The sequence below is a fragment of the Gymnodraco acuticeps genome, unplaced genomic scaffold (assembly GCF_902827175.1).
Source record: "Gymnodraco acuticeps unplaced genomic scaffold, fGymAcu1.1, whole genome shotgun sequence".
Lineage (NCBI taxonomy): Eukaryota > Metazoa > Chordata > Actinopteri > Perciformes > Bathydraconidae > Gymnodraco > Gymnodraco acuticeps.
This window is the reverse complement of record NW_022992126.1, coordinates 4,047,882-4,066,618: the sequence shown is the minus strand read 5'-3', so window position 1 is coordinate 4,066,618 and position 18,737 is coordinate 4,047,882. Positions and strand designations below refer to the sequence as shown.

At 40.8% G+C, this 18,737-nt stretch overlaps 2 protein-coding genes across 9 annotated transcripts in view; one reads left to right on the top strand and one right to left on the bottom strand.

Annotated features, from left to right (window-relative positions):
* Window positions 1-12,990, top strand: part of ptprdb (protein tyrosine phosphatase receptor type Db) — a 165,327-nt gene extending 152,337 nt beyond the window's left edge. The window contains 9 exon segments of the mRNA XM_034203321.1: window positions 1,972-2,091; window positions 2,670-2,824; window positions 4,632-4,917; window positions 7,661-7,839; window positions 7,998-8,124; window positions 8,506-8,631; window positions 8,738-8,892; window positions 9,390-9,525; window positions 9,635-12,990. Coding sequence (XP_034059212.1) covers window positions 1,972-2,091; window positions 2,670-2,824; window positions 4,632-4,917; window positions 7,661-7,839; window positions 7,998-8,124; window positions 8,506-8,631; window positions 8,738-8,892; window positions 9,390-9,525; window positions 9,635-9,703 — 1,353 coding nt within the window. The 3' untranslated portion in view covers window positions 9,704-12,990.
* A 3,545-nt stretch (window positions 12,991-16,535) lies between these two features.
* Window positions 16,536-18,737, bottom strand: part of kdm4c (lysine (K)-specific demethylase 4C) — a 35,592-nt gene continuing 33,390 nt past the window's right edge. For 7 of the 8 annotated variants that reach the window (XM_034203313.1, XM_034203314.1, XM_034203318.1 and 4 more), the window contains 2 exons: window positions 17,715-17,807; window positions 16,536-17,587 (listed from right to left, as the gene is read on the bottom strand). In XM_034203313.1, the coding sequence (XP_034059204.1) occupies window positions 17,420-17,587; window positions 17,715-17,807 (261 nt within the window). In that variant the 3' untranslated portion in view covers window positions 16,536-17,419. The remainder of the gene's footprint in view (window positions 17,588-17,714; window positions 17,808-18,737) is intronic. The other variant, XM_034203317.1, reaches the window with a different exon arrangement.

Here is an 18,737-nt window from a genome sequence, read left to right as displayed (position 1 = left end):
TGCAGGATTGTTTTCAACTCACCTAAAGGCACTCATAGTTAACTTGGTCCGAGATGTAGTTTATTGTAACCCACTCCAGGTCAAAAACAGTGCACATTAGTGTCTTCAGTTTGCATGATCACATGCACAACTGTGTTTCTGTCTGTTGGCTATGCAGGATAGGATTTAGCTATTGAGGAAAGACTCAGTACATAATGAAGGACTGCAAATCACCTAATTGTAAGCTGTTGGCTGCCACTTGTCATGATCACAGGTACAGATCAGAACCCAATAGCACGACTCAGATACAACCAGTGTATAGCAATATTCAGTTTATTCAGGTCAGGGACAGGCAGGGTCAAAACCAGGAAATCCGTCAGACAGGCAACCAAAACCAGACAGGGAGCAGGCAGGAACTCAAGATCCGTAAACAGGCAGGCAGGGATCAAAAACCGGGCAGGACAAAAATCTAGGCTAGAGCACAACACTCACTGGAGAGCTTGGCGGAAACGACAACAATCTGGCAAAGGACAAGTGATAGTGAGGTGGTATAAATACTGTGGAGTGATGAGGGAATGAGTAACAGGTGAGGGGAAGGGCTGGGGAGACCAGGTGAAGGAAGTGAGCTGATTACAAGGGCCTGGAGGAAGGCGGGATCTGAAATGACAGGAGAGTTTAGATGAGCCACCAAACAAACAATAATAGAAGTGTCTAACTTGTGACACCACTGCCTCATGAAAATGATTCATCTTTAGTTTGTGAATGACTGCTAAGCTTTAAATTCTCTCAATTCAATAAGGTAGTTACAACATGATGCAACAGCAGAAGCAGCCAATTTAACTGTATTTAACTGTTTATTATAAGCCCCCTACTACTATATCTACGGTTTGAGCGAGGATTGAGCTGCTTGTTGGAGAAAATGATTTAATCTAATTGAACACCTCTCAACAATACGCCATTATGTGTTCACGCATTACAGAACAACAGAGATGATCACAGATGGTCCCACAGTGGGAATCTTGCCAGTATCCTTCCTTTTAGCACCAATCAAACCACACAAGAGCACGGCAGTTTTCCTTTAAGCAAATATACCGATGAATAATAAAGTCTTCACAACAGGCATTTACTGCGATTCCTGTCAGTGTTTGGCAGGGTTTGGCCCCCCTACGTGGACAACTGGTCCTGTCCCCATAGTGTCTCAAGGTCTGGTGGGAAAACAACAGTTGAAAAGCTGTAATTACAGGCTGAACGTCCCGGGCCAAAACGCATAATCCCAAGTCTGGAGCAGTGGAATGCAGAGCGAGCTGAGCTGAGCTCCCTGCTGTCTTTGATGTGAGGACTGGAGGGATCAGCACATAACGTTTGGTTTGGCCTGATTCTGCCAAGGCCCTCCTCTGGGATATTTTCCTATCTTTTCTGTGGTCTCCGAGGCTGAGGCGAAGAACTACAAATATGGCTGATTTATTCAAGGGAATCCTAGGTGTCTTGGTGGTCATGGAATCTGGGATTTGTTGTGCAGGAAGTATTTTTGTAGGGATGTGTGAGGTTGGAATGTAGTTTGATGTACAGCATAAAATATGTGCAGGCTCAGCTTGAGGTGTCAGTGGATTTTTCCAGCTCTGTGTTGGCTATATGTGAGAGCCCACCAACATATGGCATTCTCATGGAGTACAGCTCTCTAGTATTTAAAGCACAACGTATGCAGGACTCTCTCCCCTGCCTCTCTGTCTGTCACTCTTCACCCCACAAACTTACTAAAACCGCTTTCACACGCTGGGTTGTCGCAAAATGCACATTTTTTCCAAACATTACTATCTGAGTTTTCAAAAACTCTAACCGATAAGCTTCAAAACTCCCTTCCTTTTTGCCTCTGTACACAAGAACACAAACCAAAGTCAGCTATATTTCTTTATTTTCCTTTTACAAACATGTGTACAGGCATATACAAACTGCTCTGCATCTCTCACAGCTTCTTACCTCTTCCCCTTGTAGGTGAAGTGTGATCAGTACTGGCCAACGCGGGGCACAGAGACCTACGGCCTCATCCAGGTCACTCTGCTGGACACAGTGGAGCTGGCCACCTACTCTGTCAGGACCTTCGCTCTCTACAAGGTAACATGACATGTGCAGTGGAGTGTAATGGGGTTGTGTGTGTATTGATCTGTTGAAATATTCATGCCTACTAGTTTGTGTGTTTGTGCTTTATGCTGTGGCCATGTCACAGTTTGTACATAACTATGCAGCTGCCTTTGTGACCCAGCATGGAGAACGACCACATTTTGTTTTAATGTTTCATACAATATTGATTTCCAATGAGATTAAAGTAATGCATCTCTCATGTCACCTACAATCCCTGTCAGCTTCAATAAATAAACTACTTTGTTCACATATACATGTTAGCCATGAGTTACTGTTGTACATTTGAAAGTCTTGGGATCTTTTCGATTATTCTTGTTGTCAACAAATAGCAGAAAAAACCAAGGCAAAGCCCAAAAGCCAAAAACCAACAATGAACAAAGGAACAAATGTGCCTAGAGCGCTGAGTACCACAGACAGGGTAGGGAGGTTGAAAAGTACTGAAAGACAGATGGAGACATTGTGGGTTTTGTTTTTTTATCAGACACTATATATTTGTAAACAACAACATAAATATAGAGTTATTCCAGCTTTATCTTAAACGTTTTTGACAGAGCGGCTTCAATGAGAAACGTGAGGTTCGTCACTTCCAGTTTACCGCCTGGCCAGACCACGGGGTACCTGAACATCCCACCCCCTTCCTGGCCTTCCTACGCAGGGTCAAGGCCTGCAACCCACCAGATGCGGGTCCCATGGTCGTCCACTGCAGGTGTGTGTGTGTGTGTGTGTGTGTGTGTGTGTGTGTGTGTGTGTGTGTGTGTGTGTGTGTGTGTGTGTGTGTGTGTGTGTGTGTGTGTGTGTGTGTGTGTGTGTGTGTGTGTGTGTGTGTGTGTGTGTGTGTGTGTGTGTGTGTGTGTGTGTGTGTGTGTGTGTGTGTGTGTGTGTGTGTGTGTGTGTGTGTGTGTGTGTGTCTTTACTCAGTGCTTGTGTTTTTCTAATGACTAACTTTAAAAATGTCATATATTTTACTGTACTAAAAGCATTCTTAAAATCCCCAAGAAAAGTGGTCCATGACCAAAAATAAATTCCATTTGGTCCTTGATTGTGTGTGTGTGGGCTTTCATGAAACACTTATGTGTTATTTTGGGTTTTACTTGGCAACGTCATTCTTTTGTATCCCCAGGAGTCTGTGAAATTCAAAAAGAGTCCAAGAACACTTGTATACAATCATTCATAGGTCCTGAGCTGAAATGAGATTGACCTGCCATTATGAAAACCCCAAACCATCCTCAGTGGCTTAGACACCCACATTCCGCACTTAACAACCTCACTTTACAACAACAGCGGCCGCCATGCTTACCCTCTTTTCCATAAGTAGCTTTTAGTGTTCGCTATTTACAGTTTAAGCTGGTGGTAGATCTGGGTTCATAAGTTTATATTCAAATGAGCTGCCGTCTCAGCAGCAGGAGGCTCACATGCTGCTTGGAGAAATAAATCTGTCCACCTGTCATTGCATTCTCGGCACAATGTTGATCTTCAGAGCTCGGCCCAAGTCCTGCTTGCTCTACCAGGGAGTGAAGAAGAGAAGATAGTGGGTAGCAGAGGGAGAGAATATGGAGCAGAAGCTCTTGGGAGGGAGAATTAGTGAGGTAAAGATGGTGGAAGGAGGAAAAGAGAGTGAAGAAAGGGGGATGGAGGAATGATTTAGAGGGAGAGTTGGCTCCTGGGAGTTAAAGGAGGAGATATGTGCAGCATGAGAGAGAAGGTGAGGTCAAATCCAGGACAGTGAATGGAAATGATGAATTAAAGAAAGGGAAAGGTGGAGAGAAAATGGAGTCTAAAAAAAAATGCGAGAGTGAAAACGTGGTGGGGCGGGTGTGAGAGTGTTGTAAGGGTACTTGGAGAGAAGATAAAGAGAGATGAGGGGAGGGGGTGGAGGGGAGGGGGTTGAAAAGGTTGGCAGGAGAGGAGCTCTTCCTAATCTTCCGTAGCAGTCAGATGGAGTATCTAACAGGATTATCAGTCAAATGTAATTATCCCGGAAAGACTCCATCATAATGTGCCTTAACATGAACCAGCCTCTGTATCAAACAATGGACCAAATCTCATTTCACCTGAACAACACACACAAGCCAGCGTGCACATACACACTGATATTAATTTAACCATATAAAGAGGTTTTTATTCGCTTGCAGGAAGTTGCTTGGTCAGGCTGTTTCAACATTTAGGGACTTGCACAGCATAAATGTGAAGTGTTTGGGTGGGCAGCTAAATGTATTATATTTCTGGATTGTATGTCGATAGGAGAGGATATCTACCTAATGCCAGTCAGACGGTGATGCTGACTCATCGCTGATGTCAGTTTTTACGTCCTTTGTTGGAAATATTGCTTGCTGGCATCTTTGTGATACTTAGTAGATTTAGGCACAGTATGTTATTGCTTTTGCAATATGCAACAGGACTAGATTTGGACCGAATTTGAAGGCATAGCACTAACAATTTATCTCCCATAGGTTGTTGAGAGTATAGCATCACCATGTGTTCCCTGTTTTTCTCCCCCCCTCGTTTTGGCTCAGTGCTGGAGTGGGTCGCACAGGTTGCTTCATAGTAATCGACGGCATGGCCGAGAGGATCAAGCATGAGAAGACCCTCGACATCTACGGCCATGTCACGCTGATGCGCTCCCAGAGGAACTACATGGTCCAGACGGAGGATCAGTACATCTTCATTCATGACGCATTGCTGGAGGCCGTGACCTGCGGGAACACGGAGGTCCCGGCCAGGAACCTGTACTCCTACATCCAGAGGCTGACGCAGATCGAACCAGGAGAGAATGTCACCGGCATGGAGGTGGAGTTCAAGGTGAGCACTCATCAGCATGTCCTTGAAAGTTGTCAAATTTGGTCCAACTGATTTATGATGGTTCATAAAACCGATGAAAAATTACGATGTGACACTCCACTGGTCTCTAGAGAGAGAGTCAGCTTTGTCTTGCCCCTCACTACATATAAGGCCAAACAAAGGGTAAAGCTGCACAATAGCTCCACTGAATTTTGTTCTGTAGATATTCAGTCCTTTCTCACACTTAAGAATAAACCAGGGTCTACAGATGGGCTCTCTTCATGCTGTCAGACTGTGTTTGATATATAAAACATCAAAGGCATGAAGATGGGGTTTTGGTCTGGATACTGAAAAACAAGGTGTGGAGGTTGTTAATGGAATAGTTTTGTTTTGAAAGGAGGTTTTATGAGGTACTTATCCATAGTCAGTGTTTTACCTACAGTAGGCTGTCGGCTAGCCACCAGTTTGGAAAAACTGACAGGAGTAGCTACACAGAAGCAAGCAATCTACTGCTGTGTGTGGATATGTTTTGGACACCTAAAACAAAGGCCCACCTAAAAGATAAATATCATTTTGAGTATATACTATATGCTGTATTTAGAATATTTGTATCGCTTGATCTCACCGTCAGACAGCCCTTCCTGACTGGGAACTGAAGCCATAATCTATGCTCTCTTCAAAGCCACCAGACTACATTGACGTTTGGTGATTTGGTTAGATCAGATTCACCCAAGTGTAGTAAAAGTACGTTTTTTGATAATGGAGTCTTTCATTTTATTTACACCTGTGTGTTTCCTACTGGGAGGAGTCAAAAAGGCCTTTTTGCTGGACACGTTCACATGAGAAGGTGGTTCTCTCAGTTTGAGAGCAAGCTTCTCCACAGGGACATACAGTATTTATCAACCTGCAGTTCCTGACCTTGATAGTCACTGAGCGCCTTTCCCAGGGCTTTTAGCATTCCCCCTCTGAGAGTTTCATATACCCAGGATGGATAGTTGGATTTGAAGGGGATTATGGGATTGCACCGTTTGAATCTAAGGTAAGAGAGTTCTGCTGAGGATTTAAGAGAGCATAGTCATTTTGGACATGTGATGGCTACAGAAATACTTAATTATGTAGGGCAGGAAGTTGCAGTTTAAAATAAAATGACATACGGCTGCTTTCAAGCATTTATGAAGCTGATAAGAATTTAAAGTGAGAACACAGAACACATTCATCGATACACAAGCAAGAAGAGTGAGTGCAACAAGGGAGTGTTATTGAGTAGTGGTATTTTCACTTTATTCTGTGATATTTACCTCTCGCCAGACGAGTTTTCAGCAGAACTGTCTGGTTTTGCTGGTGAATAGAATATTTAGCCATACAAACATATATTGAAAGCAGGTGGATTTTATTTTCCTGGAATGGCTTATGTCTGCTCTGACGCTCAGAGGGCAAAGTAAACACAAAGCCACTCTGGGCAATCTCCTTCATCCTTTGCTCTGGCTTTCCTGTTCTAATGGCAGCAGCCTCCTCCGAAAGACAATGAACTGTGGGCTCAACTGTTTGCTCAGCTTTATATTGTTCTCAAACATGAGCCAGTGGTGTCCCAGTCATTAGCATACATTTACATTTACAAGACAGAAACTGAACTTTCCAACCTCATCAACCAAACACAAAATGGATGGAATTTCTCACGGAGGAGCAATGTGTTCCTCAAATAAAAGAAAGTTAAAGCATGTGTGAGAAAATAACAATTTTAAGCTTTTTTGGCAGCTTTTGGTAATCCAGCACCCTATTACTGTAGACACACTGTTTTTGTTTCCTTTCACTGAGTTTGCTATGGAGGTTAAAGAGGTTGCCAGCGGGGCATGATTTCATCCAAGTTTAACAGATGGTAAATATAATGGCCATGTGTAAAAGAAACACAAATGTTTTGTCAGTGCCAGACTTTATTGATAAGATTCAGTCAAATTGAAATAAAATCAAAAGAAGAATTACTATTGTTGGCACTGGAACCTTCGGTACAGACTACCAAAATGAACTGGTGAACTTGTGGTTTCTCTGGGATTTTCCAGCTTGGTCTGTCTGTAAGAAAATAGGTTTCTGCTGTTTCTCCCACAGCGCTCCGGTAGCCAGCGATGGTCGAGGCTCAGTTCATGAGACCCCATTGTTTCCCCCTACGAGTCTGCGGTTTCCCTGCTGCCTATTCACTGTTGTTCTGTCTTTCCTTTTCTATATTCCTTTTAATGTCATCCAATGGTCGAGTGTGAGCGAGAGTGTAGAGTGTGTGCTAACGTCTGGCTGTCTGCACGTATCCATACAAATGTGTGTGTTCCAGTGTGTCCCCCTTCGCTAGTGAAGGATCAACTGTGGTTCACATATGTGTGTTGAGACAGTGTGGGGCCTTGTGGTTTCCTGCCCTTCTTCCTCCTCTAGTTCATTGTATTATATTTTCTTCTCCCAATCCTTATCTTTTGTTTATTCAATGAAAGACGTCTGACTAAGTATCCTCAGGCCTGCCAAGTCAAGCTGATTTTCTAATCTCACTTGTCCAGTATGCCTGCGGGAAACAGGGCTTGTGCTAAATATATCTGAATCCACACATTTTTTTAAACTTTCCTCCTTCCTTTAATTCATCCTTCCTTGTTTCCATTGTTCCCCATATTGCTTTTCTTGTTTTCTACCAATACTACACGACTTCTGAGATCACTATCAAGGTACCTGTGAAAGTTTCTTCATATGTCAGTCAATTTTATATTGTAAAATATTGATTTTGTTTCAGCGTCTGGCCAGTGCCAAGGCCCACACATCTCGGTTTGTGAGTGCCAACCTGCCATGCAACAAGTTCAAGAACCGGCTGGTGAACATCATGCCCTACGAGACCACACGTGTGTGTCTGCAGCCAATCAGAGGAGTGGAGGGATCTGACTACATCAACGCCAGCTTCATCGACGGATACAGGTCAGAATAAACTGATCCGAACTATTGTTTCCAATGTTACTGTTGACTTTTATTTCAGGCATGGCATTAGTTTATTCAGTTACGGTTATCAGTGTTTTGTCAAATCTGCCCCACAATATGCATTGTTAAGTATTTAATTTACCTATTTGTGTTTTTAGGCAGCAGAAGGCCTACATAGCAACCCAAGGCCCGCTGGCTGAGACCACAGAGGACTACTGGAGGATGCTGTGGGAACACAACTCCACCATCGTTGTCATGCTAACCAAACTGAGAGAAATGGGACGGGTACGAATACTAATGCAAATACACAGACACACATTATTGTGTAATCAAGTATACAGGGAACAGTTGTTAGGGTGGATATAATAGGCAGCTATTTTTATACATACATCTGAAAATAATAAAAAATTATAGTCATAACTATTAAAAACAGCATATGGAGCGTTAAAAATGCAAGCAACACAGTGATGGAGTGTGAAAGAGATAATTGTCTGACTTATATCTCATGGACATCATATCTCATCTGGCACAAGACTATCTCCAAGTGAATAATGAATTTCAGTCAGGAAGACATTTTCATGACGAAGTATCCAGAAATTGTTCCTCTCACGTGAATGAAGTGAATCCCTCAGACATGATGTACAGCTCTGTGCTGTCCTCCTGCAGGAGAAATGTCACCAGTACTGGCCCGCAGAGCGCTCCGCCAGGTACCAGTACTTTGTGGTGGATCCCATGGCTGAGTACAACATGCCCCAGTACATCCTCCGAGAGTTCAAAGTCACTGACGCCAGGGTAAGTAATTGGTTTGTCTGTGTTCATGTGGGTAAAAGACATCATGTGTACTGCTTTTACATTATTTCTGTGATTCAAAATAATCAAACACATTCTCTTCCTCCAGGACGGCCAATCGCGGACAGTTCGTCAGTTCCAGTTTACTGATTGGCCAGAGCAAGGAGTGCCAAAGTCAGGGGAGGGATTCATTGATTTCATTGGCCAGGTGCACAAAACTAAAGAACAGTTTGGTCAGGATGGGCCAATTACTGTGCACTGCAGGTAAGTCCCATTCCTCGTATTAACCCCTTTATTTTATACACAGATCAAGGAGTGACAAATTAAAGAAAAAACCTAATTTATTAAGGGGAGTAACATAACAAATGCTGAAGAATGAAAATAACATGAATTATCTCACATAACTGACTTTTTATGCCTGAAAAAGCACTTTTCACTACTATCATAAAAGCACCAAATGAGGGATCATATGTTTTAAAGATTGGTTTTCATGTTTTCAGTTGAGCTCAGAGATTTGTGGTGGCCTAAGATCTTACTAAGATACTTAGTGCTGTTTTTTTTACTTTAATCTATCACCCATATGTACATGTGATCTCTGTAGTATTTATCTGAATGACGTAACTGCTAACATAGCCGTTGAGAGGAACATCTACAGTATATAGGATTGTGAACATGGCACTTCGGTCTATTATGCATGACGACAGGTTTAACAGTTCCAAATATATCCAGCTCTCAATATGTTTCCATCTGTCCGCCCACAGTGCTGGAGTAGGGAGGACCGGTGTTTTCATCACCCTCAGCATCGTGCTGGAGAGGATGAGGTACGAGGGGGTGGTGGACATTTTCCAGACCGTCAAGATGCTGCGCACCCAGAGACCAGCCACCGTTCAGACAGAGGTGAGCTCCCACGCTGTTATCCTTCTGTTTCCCTGCTATATCATGCCCATTTTCTCTTAACACTCTTTTTTTTCTGTCACTGACTTTACATTATTCTTCCTCCCTCCAGGACCAGTACCAGTTCTGCTACCGGGCCAGTCTGGAGTACCTGGGAAGCTTTGATCACTATGCAACATAAACCCGAGTGGTCATCTCTCACATGCCACATCCCACCCAGTGCACTTTTCTTAGGTCACATGCGGCCTGATTTAATGCACTAGGCTGCGATGTGTCTATGAAGATTTTTGCCACCACATGCAGAGTGAAGGGGGACCATCGGCTTATCCCGTACCCAGAAACAGCACCTCTTACTGAGCCATAGCAACCTGCTTGACAAGGGTGTTTCCTTGCACCCTCAGCCCAAACACACCCATTGGTCAGTCCGAAGAAGCAACTTCAACCACTGTTCCAATCAGAATACTTGATCAAATATTTTTTTCTATTTGTTTCAGTGCTTTTGTGAGCACCCAGATTGCTTTACATTGTTTGGGTGTGGAACTCTCACCTCGTCCACCACCAGTGTAGCATCACCAACCTAAATATAGGAACCGGCTACAGTATTTAGCTGTCACAGGAAATTTAGATTTTTCTATTTTGAGGACTGTCTAGAGGGAGTCTACAAATCCATGTTATGGAAGCCTTGTGGACTGAATGAACTGGGACTTTTGAGCACCAGAGAATTGTCAACAGGAGACTGAAAACACAGAGCACACAGAATTAAAAAGACAAAGAACACACATCCCAAAAAGAGGCACCAAGAAGTGTTTTTTTCTGTTTTGTTTTGGAAACAGACTCTTGTTTCTTTTGAAGGAAAAAGAAGATATTTCTACCATACAGTAATAAAAACCACCAGTTCAACCTTATGCTTCACGGTTAAAGATAAGGGAAACTTGAAAGCGGTTTCAAATGCATACCACAAAGTAAAAAGTTGATTTAGTTTTTTAGAAAAATATATAGATATGTGACTATGTTGGGTTGTTTTTTTACTTTATGGCACGTTTTTGTTTTGTTTTTACAGATTTCTGAATTTGTCCCCACTGACCATACGAAAAGCAAAGTTGTATTTCTTTATCTGTGTAATCCAATGAGCTGTAGCTTTTTTTAAGTAATACAGTACTGTTTTAAAGTGTACAATCAAAACTAGTGTGGAAAATGTTCACAATTCTATGGAAACACCACCATTGAGTGTCACTCCTGTATTCTCTATCCACTCTGTTTCTGACCACACACGCGTTTCGCATGCACACGGGACTCTCAACCTCATTTCTATCTGGCCTGTGGTGTCAGAGAAGAATTCCCAGGGGCCGACAGAGGTGCAACATGCTGATGCCAGGACGTCCCGAGAATAAACTCGCCAAGTTGTTCTGTGTGCACGTTCAGAGGAAGCCAGATAGAACTACAGAGAGTATGCACAGAAAGAATAGTATTAAAAAATATTTATGTGTCCAAATAAGCTTCACAAAGATTTCTCAAGCAGGGAGCACGAAAGGGATGTAGAATAATGGGGGCGGGGTCTAGGGGGGGGGGGGCTCAGGGAAGGAACAATTTTCTCACTGGAATGCTCACTTATGATTTTTCTCTCTGTCTGATTCAGTGTGCAATAAGTAGATGTAATATATTTTTGTGTCAAGTCACTAACTGCAGTTATATGCCATTATGATGACGATGATATTGATGATGATGGTGCATCATTTTCGAGACACAAAGATGTTACGCTTGATATTATTCTCGCCACCGTTTAAATGTGTCCAAACAGAGGGTCCACCACTGACCTCTTAGGAAGTAGATCTTTTATTATGTCACAACTCCAGTAGATGATGTCATCCTTCTGTGTGTCACGGCAACCAACGAATGATCGAACTCATACTTCAAACAGCATCTAATAAGTATTTTGATTTTAGATTTATAGTGCCTTATATTACACGCCTATTTTGATAAAGTTACTTTAAAGGGTTTGTTTGTGTACTTTATGTATGTATGCTCGTGCGTATGTGACCTGAATGTCGGTGTATATTATTTTGTTATGTTACGGTGTGTCAAAGTGTGATCTGTTGTTGGCTGTGAAATGTTGTATGGAAGGCTCTGTGTGGGCTGGATAGTTGTACTCATCAATTTCAACCCAGCAACAATAATATCATATCTCTTCAAATCTTAAAGAATATCTTACATGAGACTTAACTAAAGACACTAAAAATGTGGTTTCAAAATAGGTTATGAGCAGGATGATCATTTTGGACAGAAGAAAAGTTTGTATTTCAACAGCTTTCCGTCTTTTCTTTCCTGGGACACTTGCAGAAACGTTGTGTGTGTTTTCCTTTCATCCGACTTCAGTTTGGCTGCTATGAAATGTTGGCCATACTGGCGACTTTGGCACCGACTGTGAGCTGGCTGAGAGAAGTCATACTTCCTCAGCTATTTAGAAATCTATAACAAGCTGAAAGGCAGTGGCAATCTTTGTCAGTTTGGAGAAAAGGTTCAATAACAAAGATTTCACCCTATCCCACCCGAAGCCCTAAACTTACAATAAGTCAAACTGCGCAGCTTTTTTCCTCATTCTGATGTCTACAGTTATTTGTTTCCTTTAATGACAAAGGCTGAAAGAAGATCAGGTGCTACATCTCCAACAACACAAAACCCACATCATCTTCTTTTTTTGTATGCTCTTTAACGCTTCACCATATAGGCTAAGAGATCGTTGACAGTTGTTCACCCTCTTAAAGTAACCCTGTTGTCGTTTTGTATGCATGGTACCACTTTTGAGATGCCCCTTTGGTCACACCTGTTATGGGAAGACTTGCACTTTCTCTCTTTGTACTATGCACTAATACTAGTATCCTATTATCTCTGAAAGCCCCTCCCCCTCCCAAAGGAGTTTTACTTGAACTCAGTAAAGATGGACCCTGTAATGCTCACATGGTTGTGTATATGTAAATAACACAAATCACAGAGAGAAATTGAATATTGCATAAATTAATTAATAAATAGATAATGAATAAGGTGAAGAGTGAATAAGAATGTATCAGATAGTGATATATTAAAAGGATGCACCTGAAATCACAGTTTATGGCACAGCAGTATGTGTGATACATCACATTGTGGATTTGTTGTAACACAAAAGAGAAGTTTCACAAAGAAGTGTTCTATTTTATCCCCTCCCCCAAATGTATCATGTAGATGGATAAAACTGGAGTTTATAAATTGTATAAAAACGAAAATATGGTGTGTTACTTGGACCAATTACCTCTAATTGGTCTGTAAATGTAAAGTTATTTTTTTGTTTTGTTTTCTGCTCCGAGTCAACAAGTGCTTTTTATTTTCTTACATTGGTTCTCGGAGCGCGTGAAAACCGAAAAACAGTTCTGTTTGGATTTCTGTTCTCTGTCGACACAAGTTTCATTTGTTACAAATAAACTCAAGTGAAATAACTGCTACTGCTGTCGTTTTTAATAATAAAACGTCTAAAAATGTGTTAGAATAATGAAAATCCCAAAACAGAAGATTCTATAATTATGTTAAAAAATAAAATAAAAATGTAAAGCAGACTTCTACTTCAATGATTTATCGATAAAATTAGGGCAAGAATTGTATTTGTTATGTTGTTTAAAAGGATAACAAAATATAATTTATCTTATATATATATATATATATATATATATACAGTGATTCCCACAGCATGTTAATACTTTGGGGGGCCCCCAAAGTATAATGGCTCCCCCCAAAGTATAATTTATGGTTTTTTTTTTTTTTACTCAGTGAGCACTCATTTGCATTTGCATTGGTGGCAATGAGTGCTCAGTGAGTAAAAAAAACTTAAAAAACCATAAATTATACTTTGGGGGGAGCCACCCATAAATTATACTTTGGGGGGAGCCATTATACTGGTAAACAGCCTCTATGGGCGCGAGTCCAGACCCACTTTTGGAATCAAATGATGACGTCAGTGGGATTATCTCCTTTATCAACTCCTAAGCATCCCCGGGACAACATCACTAGCCCCGCCCCTAAAAAGGTGTGAACTTGAGCCAATCAAGGACTACTACTACTAGGTCGTCCTTAGACGAGTTTGCCAACGGGTTCACCAATCCTCACGGTCCTCCATACACCCGGCCAGCTCTGTGGAGCTTTCCACCCCCACATCCTTCCTCAGCACCTCCACGTATGTTGGCGTGGGGCGCCCTCTTGGTCGGTGCCCGTGTGTTGGCTCCCAGAGTACTAACTTGCCAGCTGGAAGTTCCTGGTGTCGATGGCAGTGACCTGCAAATTTCAGTTTCCTGGATGCCACCTTGTCACTCAGCCTGGGTAGCCCACCAGGACTAGCCCCGCTCCTAAATTTTTGAGAGATTTCTGAGGAGATTTTTTTTCACGCACCCCCCACCCACCCGACCCCACCCCGAGTCGTTCCCCCAAAGTATATTTCATTTCTGCGGGAATCACTGATATATATATATATATATATGTATATTATAGTGTACATACATATATCAAAACTGACTAGCTTAGACTTTAAACTGGCTGGAGATCCATCAAAAATGAAAAACAAGCCTTTTTTGTATTTGTGTGAAAGTATGTAAGATACAATTCCATACTGAAGTCACATTATAGAATATCAAAGAAATCATAAAAGGTCATAATACAGAATGTCACAAAATATGTCATGACATACTGTAGTATTTATTTTGTCATGAAAATGTCATTAAAAGTCATGTCAATATGTCATTAAAAAAGGTGGCATAATGGAGAAGAACCTTCCTTTGTGAAAACATCTGTACGTTGATTTGTTTATTATATCATTATAGAAAGGAAAGGAATTTCTCTTCGGCAGCTTTGTGTGTTTTTACCTCCTGTAAAAGTGCAGTTTCAGTGGTTCAGTTAAGAACGAGAATGAAAATGTTACTAAAAATAGCTGCTCTATTTGTCTCTCATTTTATTCCAGCATCATCCAGAGTTTTTTCTGAAACTTTTTGTTGGCAGTGTAATGAGCGTTCCAGCCTCACAGGGCTTCTTGCATCGCTAAAAACTTGATGAATCCATATTGGAAAACAGATGGAGGCTCCAGTCTGCAGTGAGTGGAAAGTTGCTGCTGAAAGGGCCTTTCTCATTCATGTAAGTCTTGTCATCGTAAAGGCTCAGCAAATGATCTTCCAACGCCTCATCCAGAGAGCTTCTTGCTTCTGGGCTTCGAGCAGAGCGTTTCAGATCAGTCGTCTACTCCCTGTTGAAGCTTCTGAATCTCTGTTTCCATGAGCTGTGTCATTAGCTCAGTTCTCAACACTGCAACATTTCCTCCATGAGACTGTTTTCACTTTCAGAGCAATACGTTTTGCAACTTTGTTTCAATCATGATCCAATGGTGCTTCATTCTATATGAAGTACAGGAAACGCATCCTTTTTGTTGAAGCTCAGGGACAAACGTTGCTTTTGTGATAGACACATAGAGCAAATTACGTTTGACGGTCCTCAATTACAATTTAAATGAGAAACAAATCACTGAATGATAATAGCAGGCAAAGTAAAGCAGCCATATTCAACCTCCTGTTCTAAATACTGCATTGTTGCACATACAATTACACAGACAAAGCTTTGCTAAGAAAAATACTTAACTAGATAAATCAATGTATTGCAATAAGAGCTACAGAAAAGACTGCTGGGTGGCAAGTGGTGGGAGAAGTATTCACTTTGTTATTTAATTGTTCTCACTAATACCACAGTATTGCTACTCTGTTAAAAGGTGATACACTACAAAACCAAGTATTAGCAACAACATGTGATTGAAGTATCCAGAATACATGTCACATTTCAGAATACTGTATTTGATATTATTATCATTAATGCATACCTCACTTTAATAGGGCCGCTATTAATTAAGTTAATTTATTTTTGACATACTGCTGGGTAGCTTGTGGTAATCTTAACTTAATATATCATTCATCAATGAATGTGTCCCCCTTATATAAAAAATGACATTTTTGATAAGGTTCCCCCCTATATAAAATGTAAATGTTTTTACATAATAATTGTTGTGTTGTTTCCAAGGAAGAGGTAGTCACCCTAGAATCTACAATATAGGCATTTATTTCCCCACTTTGTTTGTCTTTGCTTGTGTTCTAAATTGTTGTTCAGTGTTCAGTGTTGTTCATTAGCTAACAATGACCAAATTACAATTTGAAATAGAAGACCTTTAATGTTCTATTAATATAAAGTGAGGTTCAGTTACCAGTTACTGAAACAACTGGTAGTTATGAGTCCTTTTTACTCAAGCACATTTTGAAGCCCATACTTTTTTACTTTTACTTGAGTAAAGAAGTGTAGTCAGTACTTCTACCAGAGTATTTTTAAACATGAGTATCCGTACTTCTACTTAAGTAAAGGATGTGTGTACTGCCATCTCTGCTTGAATAGAAGTTTCTTAAAAGTATAGTAATGTTATTGTAATTGAAGGCACGTCGAGGCAATGCTCACAATAAACGACTTGAAAATCATTGATTTGCTTTTAGGGGAATACAATCTCGTGTTTGTTTTGCATTTTCCTCAAGAACCATTTATTCGTTTGGCTTCTACATCAGTCTGAAGCAGGCTGTGACGTGGTATCCATGGGAGTACAACACTTTTAGCAGCCTCGCCATGACTACTTAAGATACCTCCTGGATTTTACTTCCTGCCAGGTTCCTACAAATCAGCTGGAAACAATATGCCTTATATCCTTAGGTCCAAGGCAGACTTTTACTGGTAGCTATGATCACGGAGTTTTATTATTACCATTATCTTTCATTCACTTTTCAAACTTATTTTATCCTTAACATGATCTATAATGGATAAAATGTCACAATTTATTGTTAAAATATATTGTTCCAATTTCCATTATAAGCATCTCATTTTGTATAACCGAAATGTCTTTAGAGACACATAAACCGCCTTTTTCACAGCTGCTGCAATGCAAATGCCCCCTTAGTGGAAATAAGTTGACAATTTCATAAGAAAACAAGTCATTTTTTATTTATTTTCCTTACAGCAGTTAGCAATATTTTAACTATAGCAAGCCAAAAATAAATACAAATTTAAATTATTTCAACAAGTGTTTCATTTAACAGAGCAACAGTAGCATTTCACGTTAATAGTGCACAGAATCCAATCCCAAGGCATGGCTTCCCGTCTGAACCCGTCCCCTTATGAAGGGTTTAAAATGTTGTCAATTCTATATTTTGCTTATCCATTTCATAGTTTGTCCATAACGATGAAAAACAGACAGAGGGGAAGCCATTGTAGTGTCACTGGCCTCCAGCAGGAGCAGTTAGGAGACGATGTTTAACATGCGATCAGAAACAGTGAGACATGAGGAAAATACAAGCAAAGTGCATGACTATTTAAAACAATAATAACATAACCCCAAAAAGCTACCATCGGCAGGCTATTTAGAAAAACCTCACATTTAAATTTTTCATGTACAAAGAAAAAAAGTGTCATTTATTTCCAAAAAGGGTGATGTGACAATTGTAAATCACGTTTATTTTCCCTGACGGATGTAAAAGCAATAGGCAACTGAGGCGACAATGTCCTCCGTTATCCTGTTCTATGAGAGTCCAGCTGTCCCATCACCAATCACTGACGTATAATGTACAAGCAAGTTATCATCCATCTCACACAAATCTCCCATTCCCATAACGTTGTTTCCTCTGTTCCTCTAGTTGCAGGGAAGTTGTTTGGGCATTTAGTTGAGATGAAAGTCCAAAATACCAACACGCGAGCATCCTCTCACACACACTCTCTCTCACACACACACACACACAACCCAACAGCCTCCCTCCACATCCACTGGTAATTCAGAGCATTCATTTGTCATCGATCCTTCTCCATGACTTCATTTCCCTTTGTGGCTGCGCTGCTCCCATGTGCTTTTGGCAGTTGTACGGAGGCCTGGCAGGGCCACATAGTCGTTCTGGAAACGTGAATTAGGCGTTCTTTGTCTTTTCCTCTCCCCCTGCGTGGTGAAGAAGGCGTCCTGGAAACGCATGCTTGAGGCCGTGGACTGCAAAAATGAGACATGAGAAAACACCGAATGAGTAAGCAAGAAATCCCTCCAGGTGGGAGATAAATTCTAACCATGTCAAACGTGTGCTTTACAGTTTCTGCTGCCCAGTAAGTCTAATACTTACAAGTCTACGTTTCACCTTTTTAGGCAGGTCTTCGTTTAAGGTATAGACATCTTCTCTTTTTGCCAGCACCTGAGAACCGTCCTCAAATTCCACCTGAACATAAAGGGAAAAGATCACCAGCTCTTTACACATTAATATGATAGGAGCGCAACTATTTTGTGCAATTTATTTTTTGCAATATATGTACAAAGCATAAGGCTAGAAAATCATTTTCAAAATGTAAAATTTGTATTGTAATTAATTTATCTCTGAAAAGGATGTTTGCATTAAACATCAATCAACCATAGTGCAAACTCAACACTGTCTATTAAAGTGTGTATCAGGTCTCAAGGAAGTAAACATAATACAATATCATACATTGAAAGTCATTAAAACCAATATTAAAACTTTTAATGGATCAGAATTTTTGTATTCTCAATGATGAAACAAATAGCTTTTACTAGATTTTTAATAGAAGCCATTTCCATGTTACCACCGCTCTCAAAACAAATGTTTTCTGCTAAAGGTATTAAGGTTTTTCATCGCTGTGTGCCTTGAAGTAAAACTATATCCTACCTAGACACACCTTGACACTGGAAAGTTCTTGTTAAGCTTTTTTATAAAAATCTAACCCATCTTTTACTGAGTTTGTGCGTCACAGATGCATTTGTGCATAACTAATGATTGACGCCCAGCTTGACTAAATAAAGCCTTAAGTGGAAGCTGCATGACTTGAATATTTCAGTGAGTTTGAATAATGCAGATTGTCACCTCCTTCTCATCCTCCTCTTATCGCTCTCTCCATCTGCCTCCACTGTGTCTGAATAGCTTTTGCTTCCTATACATCTCTATTCATCCTCCTCATCTCCACGCCACTTAAATGTCCTCTTTCTTAACACGATTTGTTTCTCTCCTCTCGGGACCTTGACAACGTCAGAGGATTCACCATGACTCTGATGTTGAGGGAGTTAAACAGGTTTACCGCCGTCTCGCTTTGACCCACAGCTTAGCTTGCAATTTAATTCAACATTCATAGAAAAATTA